Source organism: Nannospalax galili, unplaced genomic scaffold (assembly GCF_000622305.1).
Source record: "Nannospalax galili isolate Female #2095 unplaced genomic scaffold, S.galili_v1.0 scaffold467, whole genome shotgun sequence".
Lineage (NCBI taxonomy): Eukaryota > Metazoa > Chordata > Mammalia > Rodentia > Spalacidae > Nannospalax > Nannospalax galili.
The window spans coordinates 1,119,512-1,130,818 of record NW_008357490.1 but is presented as its reverse complement, the minus strand read 5'-3'; the positions used below and the strand labels follow the sequence as shown (position 1 = coordinate 1,130,818).

Sequence of the window (11,307 nt, the reverse complement as noted above, 5' to 3'; positions counted from 1 at the left end):
CCTACACAGACCCTCACCACTTACTTAGGCTTTCTCATTTTTTCCTATTTTGGAAAGTATCTCCATTACCATATCCTTTTAACATCTTTTACATTCTCATTTTCTTCTTTTTTTTAATAATTATGAGACATAACAGCATTAACAAATAAATTTCCCATCTGTTGTAAGACTTGTTTTCCTGTGGATGCTAAGCAATGCTTATTCCCTTTTAAGGTTCTAGTGTCAAGCCAATGTTTGATTAAAGTTTTACTGGGAAACCAATGAATTTATTGAGCTTACTTACCAAGATAACTAAGGGGTTGCTGAGTGTATGTATGACTTAAGGGTATGCACACTAGAAAGCCTTTCACCAGCATGGGTCAAGCCCTCTCTTCCTAGCCTTCCCCAGATTGTATACTTTAGCCCTCCCCAAATCCAGGAGGCCATGTGTGATTAGGACCAAATTCCATACAGTTGGCTGGGAAGAGTGGCTGGATACTCCAGTGAGGGTCCAGTGACCCTGCTTAGCCGTCCTTTGATGAACGAGCACACCTGTCAACAAGCCCAGTTGTGATGATGTTTAGCCATTAGGCTTAGCTGAAAGATGGACTAATAGACTTTTAAAGGAAGGAATGCATAAGGAAGTCACATAACTTGTTTTTCATGTTATATTTCCTTTTAAGTAGAAACAAGAACAAAGTATGAGTTTGAGATTGAAATAATAATCTGTAAAATTTAGATTGAGATGGGGAACAAGAACGAAGGGCTTAAGCAGAGAGAACAATTGTACTGTTACCATCTCTGAAGTTTCAGTGTGATGATTCTTCTCATTGCCACAAAAAAATTTTCGTAATTGCCTTGTACTTTGTCTTGGCAGATGGTTTACTGTTCTTTGACAGATTTCCAGAAAGCTGTCTATCAAACAGTGTTAGAGACAGAAGATGTGGCTTTGATACTTCAGTCTTCTCAGCCTTGTACCTGCAGCAGTGGCCGGAAAAGGAGAAATTGTTGTTACAAGGTAAGCATTTCTTTCTAGTTTATTCTTACTGTTTTGCTTTTGTTTCAGTGAGCCAGCTTTTCTTCAGTTCTTTAAACATAACTTTAGAAGTTATGTTTTTAAAACATTATCAAAGGGCTAGGGAGATGTGGGTAAAAGCACTTGTGACACAAGCCTGACAACCTGAGTTCGGATCCACATAGTCGACCTAGAAAACTGAATGCAGTAGTATGAGTCTAATTTTCAGTGTTCCTCTGTCGAGATCAGATGTGGAAACAGGAAAATGGATGTCTTGGAAGCTTGTACACCATGATGCAGCAGAAGCAATAAGGGAGACTCTGCTTCAGAACAGGGTGGAAGGCAAGAACTGGCTCCTGGGAGTTATCCTCTGACTTAACAGTGTGTGCCATTTCACGTACATACCTGTAGTCACACAGATCATAACACAAAATATTCAAGTTATTAGAAATGTTTTGTGATATCAAATAACCACATACAAAATCAATATTTGAATAGGTTTTGAAAACCTAATTTTAGAAATTAAGCCTTAGTTTGATATTCTCTCAATTTGATAACCTCTCACCTTTTATTAGGAAACAAGTCTACTCTCATCTTGAAATTCCATTTTATTTTCACAAATTTCTCACTATCCACTGTTAGTAGAAGTGATTTACTATTTGCTGTCTCAAATACTATTTTAATGTTAGAGATAGTATCAATTTAATTGAAATTAAATATTAGCAGAACAAAATATTTTCTTTTTTAAGATTTATTTTTATTTTCTGTGTAGTGTGTGTGCCTCGTGCCCTCAGAGGCAAGAAGAGGGTGTTGGATCCCCAGGTACTAGAGGGACAGCCGATTGTGAGCCACCAAGTGTGAGTGCAGGAACTGAAGCCAGGTCCTCTACAAGAGCAGCGAGTGCTTTTAACTACTAAGCCATTTCTCCAGCCCCCAAAATGTTTTTTTAGAAACAAAAATCATTTGTGTCTTTCTATACCGTCTATTTGTATTTCCTGCTGTTGTGCCATCTCTTTATGTCACATATCCATGTACAGGGACACTAAGTATTTATCTAGATTGCTTTTTATTATAACTATAACCATCTCATTTACTTTGCTGTTTTAAACTACCCTCTCCTTTTTGTTTTTTGAGACAGGCTCTCCCCAGACTTGGAACTCACAATGTAGACCAAGGTGGCTTCAATCTCACAGAGATTTGCCTGCCTCTGCCTCCCCAGTGTTGGGATTAAGGATTTGTGCACCATGCTGGCTCCATTTCTCATTTTTGTAATGGCTCAGTTCCTTAGAAAACTTTGTGGCCTAAGTTAGAGAGTAAACTGAGCAGTAAAATTCTGGGTCTGCATGAGTAGTTTTCCTACGAAACTTCCTTTTATTAAAAACATCATTGCATTGTGATTCACCAGAAGCAGTCTAGGTTGGTGATTCATAGATACCTTGTATAAATAGTAGCCTTCATGGCCTTAGAATTTTATCATACCCCAAATAACTAGACATGTATTTTGTAATTAGTCATATAGCCACTTTAACTCTTGTTTATGTTTTCTGTATGTTTTTGTGTACAGACCAATTCACGTGGTGAAACAGTAAGGACCCTGTATCTTAGTTACCTGACAGTCCTTCAGAAGGTATCTAACCATGCGGCACTGCTGCAGGCTGCCAGCACCTCCAGACATCAGGTCAGGGTTGACTTTTTATAGTTCCTTGTGATGCTATTGATAGAAAACTGATACTGTTATATTGTTGTTAGTATCTAATTGATCAAGGTATACAGTGTCTTAGCTAAGTATCTTTAAGGGTTTTTTTTTTTGGATGGAATTTAAGAGGAACCTGACCTATTTTAAAATTTAGTGATCTGGAGATATAAGTCAGTACTAGAATTTTGCCTAGGATGTGGAAATCCTCAGCATCAATAATAATGATAATAACTTTTTCAAAAGGAAAATTGAGGTATCAAGGTGTAGGTGCACTTAAATTTTTAATCAAACTGAAAAAGTTTGAGCTAAAAGTAATAGCTATTTTTATGTCTCTAATATAATGTTTCTGTATTTATATTTCCTTATATCCTTTGGTAAATCACTAAGATATTTCATAAATCAGTCCTATTTCAATCCTATTCAGTTAATATTGTTATGTTTAATTATATTTGTCTAATCGGATGGGTTAAAGGGTATATAATAAACTCTAAATTAAATAATTAAGTGTGTTTCCTGAATTGGCAAAAATCAATGCTCTCCAAGTTTCAGCTTAAACAGAATCATTTCTTTGGTAGTTTCAGTGTGTCTTACTCCAGAGCACAATATGCATCAGAAGGTCTTGCTTTATGTGATGATTTTATATTTTATTGTGTTATAGTTGTTGCTATTTAAATTAATTTTGAAATCTATTAAATATTTGATACAGTAGTCTTTGATAATGTTACTCTTTGGGGAATGTTTTTTTATTGCCCTTTGGTCTTCTTGAGACAGTTTCCCTGTAGCCCCAGCTGGCCTAGAACTCACTATGTAGACCAGGCTGGCCTTGAACTCACAGAGATCTGCTTTCCTCTGCCTCCAGAGTACTGGGATCAAAGGTGTGCGCCATCACATCCAGCTTGGGGAGTGTTTGTTACCTTGTTTTGGAAATCTTGAGAAAGTAATGATAAAATTAGTAGCCATAGCAGTAAAAATTCACCAAACTATTTGTGTTTAACAGACGGCATTAAGATTTTCTGAATTATTAGTCTGACTTAGAGAAGGCAGAAATAGATTAGATTTCTATTTCTTTTAAAATTTATTTTTATTTTACCTGTATCAATGTTTTGCCTACATGTATGTAAGTGCACCATGTGTATGCATTGTTTGTGGAGGCCAGAAGAAGGTGTCAGATCCCCTGGAACTGGAGTTAAGGATTACTGTTAACGATGTTAAGGATGTGGATGCTGGGAACTGAACCCAGGGCCTCTACAAGAGGCTCTTAACTGCTGAGCCATCTCTCCAGCCCACATTTGCTATTTCTTATGAATAGAATTTTTTCATAGCAGTTTCAGTTTTTACAGGTTTTAATATGTTAAGTTGAAATTTCTTCTTCCTTCTCTCAAGGAAACACTTATCAAGAGGATATGTGATCAAGTATTTTCCAGATTCCCAGATTTTGTGCAGAAAAGCAAGGATGCAGCCTTTGAAACACTTTCTGACCCTAAGTATAGTGGAAAAATGAAGGTGCGTGCTCTTCTTTCAGTTTGCATACAGGCAGGGATGTTGTACCAAGTATTTATGTAGTGGTATGGCAAGGATACCAGCTACTCATGACAAGCGCCTAGACACAGAGGAGATAGTGGAAGATGGTGGAAGATAGTCAGCTTGTCTCCTTAATGTCCTAGTTCACTGTAAGCTCTGCACATAGATGTGCATGCACAAGCATAAGTGTTTGTTAGAGGCTATGAAGGGAGCAGCTAATTTCCATCTTCTGAAAGATTACCAGCCAAGCAGAACCTGAGAGTAATAAGCTAGGGATGCATGCTTTAGCATTGTCTCTCGTCATCTCAGCAGTATCATCTGGTGATACACGATTTGGTGATGTAAAGCCTATAGGCTGATCATAGAGTTACTACTGCATATGGGGTTAAGAACTTCAGGTAATTGACTTGTGTGCCCTTTTTGAATTCAGTCTACCTGAATCTGCAAAGGCCCTGAGAACATCATGCCTATTTTAGCTGTCATAGTCTCAAAGCTACAGTCAAGACCAACTTTGAATGTTAGCATCATTGTTATCTCACCTACTTGAGGGACACTCACAAGATGGACTCATTATGATAAGATTTCTCACATTCTTTCCCTAGCAAGATCTACCACAAATCCACTTTATGAGAGAGGTAGGGGAAAAGACTGGGAAACTTAGCTTGGTGCTATGGAATCACAAAAGGGTACCATGTTCACCTTTCTAGGCCAGTTTGACTAATTTGAGAAAACTTAGATCCAAACGTTTGGCTGAACATCTGAAAACTGAAAATTTATAGGTAGACTGTCCTATTTTATGGAGGACAAGTAAGTAATGAAACACTGGATCCATATTATTAAAGCTTTAATATATATTTATGGTATTTTCATTTTTGAAAGTTCCGGTATGAGCTTTTAACTTATAGTTATTCATTTAATGAGTTTATTTCTTTAAACTAGCCTTAATTGAAGACTTTTAGTCTGAGAACATTCTTTTCTTACTACTTATTTTTGCTTTTACTTTTAAATACCTAAAATTACTATTGATCGGAAGCCACCCCAAATGACAAGTGTAGATATCTGTTCACTATATCCTTGGTTTAATATGTTAGCATCTTCAAGGGATGAAAAGACAAGCCAAAGATCAGAATGTTTACAAAACAATAAAGGATTGATGTCCAGTATATCCAAAGAATACTTAAAACTCAGCAGGAGGAAAATAGGCAACTCAGTTTTAAAATGGGTAAAAGATCTAAATAGATACCTTACTAAAAAGATTTACAAATAACAAGTAAGCATAAGAGAAGACACTGCCATACCATTAAAATCTGCAAAAGTAAAGCAACAGTGGGGATACCACTGCACACCTGTTAAAACAGCAAAGTACAGAACACTGATAGCACCAAATCTGTCAGAGGCTATGAAGCAGCAGGAACCCTCTTTCACTAAGGGTGAGGATGCAGAGTGGGACCATCACTGCAGGACAGTTTGGTGGCTTCTGGCAAAGCTTTCACTTCATTAACCTTAAATACTACATAATATGTCCCAGGCCAGCCAGGGCTACGTAGTAAGACCCTGTCAGAAAAAAACAAACAAGCAAACAAAAAGACAACTTCTGTAGCATTTTGTTTTAAGGATTGAGGGTAAGACTCAAATTTAGTACAAGGTCTTTCCTTGATCAGCTGTTAAAACAGTGTTATATTGAGTATAATTTTCTTAAAATGTTTAAATGTTTATCATCAAAATGTTTTTCTTTCACAGTTGAGAAAATTTTCAGAAACCCCTTCCCCTCAGTGGACTGCCTTTTCATGGTGTTCTGGAACTGTCTTCCCCAATGTGGAAAGGTGTTCAAGGATAACAGTATTGCTACTATACACAGGCTTTAGGCGGTGCTTCCTCTATGAAAGAACTGTGTGTGGGTCAGATTATTGGCATTTCAAGGTCAAAATTCAATCTGGAAGTCAAACTTACCAGAAACTAACAAAGGGGAGAGAGTGAGAAGAAGTATGCATATGACTGATTATTCAAAGAAAATAAATATTAGGCCTTACAGAATCTAGACACATTTCATTGTGTCTGTCTAGAAACCAAAAGTATACTACTCTATAATTTAGTTTCTTAACATATTGTAGGTATAAAGAAAATGTATTTTGGAAATTAAATTAATCCATCTAAATCCATCCCATAATCTAAAATGCTTGCTTTTTATTAAAGCCAGATGAGATGAAATAAGGCTTTGGGAACTTTACCTCCTTATTGACAATAGGATGATGAATAAATAACATTTGCTATAATAAATGCTAAACTTTTTAACTTAGAAAATATAAAGCCAATATGACTGAGATTGTATAGAATAATTTTTAAGAAATTTTCAGCTGATACTTGTTTGTGTAAAGTGTGCTTTTAGTTGGAACTGGTACATTGGTGCTGTGTGATTCATTTCCAGGTCCTTCAGCAGCTTTTAAATCATTTTAGGAAAAACAGAGATAAGGTTCTTCTCTTCTCCTTTTCCACCAAGGTGAGTTTTATCTGAAGTATTCTTGCCTAGCTGGCCCTGTCTCCTGAGGCATGAGGCATAAGGGACACAGTCACGTTCACCCCCATCCACAGTAGTGCATGGTGGTGAAGAAAGTAGCTCCAGCCTTTCCAGCACACTGAGTTATATGTGGAAATTCAATAGAAGCATCACCATCAATTATCAAACTCAATGACAGACTTTTATTTTCTATTTATGTTCTTGTAAATAACTGAGATATTTAATGTACTTTAGAATTTAGAAAGTGATACAAACAATAAAATGTTTATATAAATGACTTGACCAATAGTAATCTTTTTATTTGGTTTTGGTTGTGGTTTTAGTTTTCTTTCTTTTTTAATTTTTTTCAAGAGACTGATCTTTAACAACAAAAACAAACAAAGATTACCTGTTTCAGAATAATAAGAAATACATGGGTCAGAAGTGAGAAAAACATTTCTCTTTTTATTGTGCTGGAGATTAGAGCCTAGGGTACATGTTAGGGTACACTTTACCCCAAGCTACACTCAGGATCCCCAAATATTTATTTCTCCTGTAATGAGAAATTGTGAGCGCCAATAGTCGACGTTTATTAAGTGTAGTCTCTCTAGTGAAATGAAGCCTATAAACCTGCACTCCCCCTGCGTTTCCTACAGCTGCTGGACGTGCTGCAGCAGTACTGCATGGCATCTGGCCTTGATTACCGGAGGCTTGATGGAAACACAAAATCAGAGGAAAGACTCAAGATTGTGAAAGAGTTCAACAGCACACAAGATGTTAACATTTGCCTTGTCTCCACAATGTAAGGAAATAAAATTTGATAAATTGATTTTTAGCTAGTTTTTAAGATTTAGGGTGTTTTTTAAACTGTTACTGGATTAATTTTCAATGGATAGGCTTAGTTTGCTTTGTTTTATTTGATCTTAAGCAGTGAAAATGCTGTCAGTTGTAACTGAAATAGCACTATCTTGAATTTACCTAATCTTTTCTCCTATTTCTCTTATCATCTGGGAATGCACCTAATAAGGCTCTAAAGATAAGAATGAAGACATGGATGTTGCCTCCTGAGGAATTTCTGTGGTAGTTTTGTGCCTCATGCTTAGTAGTCAGAACAGTCAGACTTCTTACTGGATAAATGAAAGTCATTGTAGCAGCAGTTTTCCAACCGAGCTTCACTGGGCACTCTGGACAGTTGCCCTCCTCTGCATCTGCCTTGTCCCAGCTGGAGTAGATCCCCTTAGATTTTATAAGAAATACGTTTGTTCTAGTACCTCTTTATGAATCTCTAGTTAAAAGCTTGTAAGGAAAATGCACTCTTTAGAGAAAGATTTAAGTGAGTATTAACACCTAAATAAGATTTTTGGGACATAATACTTAACTTTGACATTTTGTATAAGAATTTTATAGATTTACTTCCACTGTCTTTCAAAAAGAAAATCCTAGGACTTTTAAATAAGCGCATGTAAAGTACAGAAGTAAAAATTAGGCTGAAAATTTAAATGAGGACTAAAATATATTTTTAATGATGTGTGACTGTGAAGCACTCACAGTAGCCTCGAATTCCTGCAAGTAAGAAAAGAGAAGCTTTGGGGTCTCATTTCCTGTGACTGAAGTAGACATCATTTCTCCGTAAGTCCTTATATACAAAGCATTAAGTGGCTCACAGTACTGTCTTCGGTTAAGTTTGGACAACACATATAAGCGTTCTTCATTTTAAAATAATATGCTTTACTCACATTGAACAACAGTCCTAATGGTATAGGTTCATGACATAGGTAATCTCTCCCTCAAACACACCGCAAGCCCAGCTTGCTGAGAACTGCCAAAACCTCCTTGTCTCCTGTCCTTGAGAAATTGCTATGTAACTAATATACTGAATTTCTGATTTTTTAGAGGAAAATTTGTAATATTTAAAGAAATCCTTTTTGATTTTTACAAATCTACCTTTTATCATTTATTTGTATTTTGTTCTCTGCCATTTCTAGTCTTTCTTTTATTTACTTAGTAATTTCAATCACATTAAAAAAACTTATTTTTTACTTTTATTTTTTAATTTTTTCTATTGATGTGTGTGTGTATATTTCATACAGAACATCTCAAACAATCTTTATCATCTTTATACCCCCATCCCTGATGTGTGTGTGTGTGTGTGTGTGTGTATTTCATACAGAACATCTCAAACAATCTTTATCATCTTTATACCCCCATCCCCACTGGCACCCTCCCTTAGCCTCTGCCTCCCCATCCCCCCAACCTGGAGCCCATATACTCTGTCGTCCCTGTTACTGCCCACTGTATTGTCAGTGCCCCCAGCTGTTCCCCAGTGCAAGTCCATCCACTGAGTCTAGTCAGTCTGTCTAGAGTCCCTTGTTTTAGGAAGATTAGCTCTTCTTCATCTAGCAGCAATCTTTTGCCAACATTCCTTCAGATGAGATTGAGGTCTGCTGTTCATTATCCCAGTTCTATGCTGGGTTACTGTCTGCCTGAGTTTGCATGGGACTTGTGTATGCTGACACCTATGCCATAGAAACATATGAGCAGGTTCCCAGGAGCTTGTAGGAAAGATCTTACGATCTTTCCATCCCCTCTTCCATGATGTCCCTGAGCCTTGGGTGGATGAAGTTTAATAAAGGGGTCCTGTCCAAGGACAATTATTCAGGAGACTCTTGATTGCTACACTTTGGCCATTTGTGAGCTTTTGTGTTCCTGTCCCTCTGCTGCATGAGGGAGCTTCATTATTGAGAACTGATTCCTTAGTGTCCTCTTCTTTATCCCTGTTCTGTGTTCCATGAGCCTTAGGTGTAGACGTTACATTGCAGGTGTGTCCCTTAGGCCTGGGTAATTCATAGACAATGTCCGTGTGTGACCAGTTGTGGTATTTTGTATTAGTCTCTGACTGCTGCAAAATGAGCTTCTTTGATGAGTGGTGACTGGGATATTTGTCTGTAAATATAAGGAAGGATACATATTTTGCACATAATAAGAAATCACATTGGTCTAGCGATGTGAGAGTTTTGGGTTTTCTCTAAGATCTGTGACCACTCTGGTCATGTGTATTAGGTCATGTTACAGTACCACACTTGAGTTTCCTCCCTTTGAGTAGGTTTTTACTCAAATTAGGTAGCTGTCGATTGCCCCCAAGATAAAAGTGCCACTACTGCATCAATGACATATGTTGTGCTGGCCATTGATGTGGTTATTTGGTCTTAAAGCTAGGACTGGATCACCATTGATGTTTGCCCTTGGGGCACTTTCATAGCGTTCTCCAAAGCTATGAGAGCTCACTTTCAGGGGAAGTGGCTTCCAGGTCAGTCGTAGCTCTATTTCTCCAAATCCTGTGTTGGATGTATGTTCTGTCTTCGGCAGTAGGATCTTACCTTAAAGTTCTGGGAGGCCATCAGGGGCTATGGCAATAGCCTGAGAAAGTTTGAGAGTCTCTTGGACCACACTGGCCCACAACTCAAAGGACAGTATCTCCTGTCTGGCACTGTTTCTTATTATGTAGCCTTTACTATACACATGGACTCATGTAGAGATAATGTATGTATACTTTGTCAGTAGGTTATTGGACTAACATGGTTCCCTCTGGTTTCCCCATTTAAAGTGTCCCCATTTTCCCCATTTCTCCCTTAATAATATCCTTCTCCTATGGTCCCACCTCTCTTGAGCTCCTTCTTTCCCTTTATCCCCAGTGTTCCTTCTATAACCCCCCTCCCACTTAAATAACCCCATTTTTATTTGTATCTCCCTTAGTAACACAGTTCCTACTGTTCCCGTCTGTCTCTGTCTCTGTCTCTCTCTCTGTCTCTCTCTCTCTCTCCCTCTCCCTCCCTCTCCCTCTCCCTCCCTCCCTCCCTCCTTCCCTCCCTATTTCCTTTTCATTATTCTGATTCCTACAGTTACATCTGGATACATACTCACTTATAAGGATTTAGTGCTAGGATCCACATATGAGGGAGAACATATGTCGTTTGTTTTTCTGAGTCTCTGTTTTTCTGAGTCTGTGTTACTTCACTTGGTATAACAGTTTCTAGTTCCATCCATTTACCTGAAAATTTCATGATTTCATCTTTCTTTACTGCTGAGTAGAACTCCATTGTGTAAATGTACCACACTTTCATTATCTACTCATCAACTGAAGAACACTTAAGTTGCTTCTATCTCTTACCTATTGTGAAAAGAGCAGGAACAAACATGGATGTACAAGTGTCTCTGCAATAGGATGTGTTCTTTGGGTGTATGCCAAGGAATGGAATAACTGGGTCAAATGGTAGGTTCATTTGTAGTTTCTTAAGGGTTGTCCACACTGCTTACCATAGGGGTTGTAAAAGGATGAAATCCCACCAGCAGTGGATGAGTGTTGCCCTTTCCCCACATCCTCTCCAACATTTGGTATCATTTATTCTCTTGATCGTAGTCAATCTGACTGGAGTAACATGAAATCTTAAAGTGGTTTTAATTTTCATTTCCCTAATTACCAATGATGTTGAACACCTTTTAAGATGCTTCTTAACACACTCCTGAATGATGAATGGGTCAAAGGAGTAATTAAGAAAGAAATAAAAGTATTCCTGGAATTAAATGAAAAGGACAATACAACAC

The 11,307-nt window shown here is 37.5% G+C and overlaps 1 protein-coding gene across 5 annotated transcripts in view; it reads left to right on the top strand.

Moving 5' to 3' along the window:
* Positions 1-11,307, top strand: part of Ercc6l2 (ERCC excision repair 6 like 2) — a 131,293-nt gene that overhangs the window by 47,210 nt on the left and 72,776 nt on the right. For all 5 annotated transcript variants that reach the window (XM_029557183.1, XM_017794869.2, XM_008855120.3 and 2 more), the window contains 5 exons: positions 857-997; positions 2,559-2,672; positions 4,074-4,193; positions 6,637-6,708; positions 7,362-7,507. In XM_029557183.1, coding sequence (XP_029413043.1) covers positions 857-997; positions 2,559-2,672; positions 4,074-4,193; positions 6,637-6,708; positions 7,362-7,507 — 593 coding nt within the window. The remainder of the gene's footprint in view (positions 1-856; positions 998-2,558; positions 2,673-4,073; positions 4,194-6,636; positions 6,709-7,361; positions 7,508-11,307) is intronic.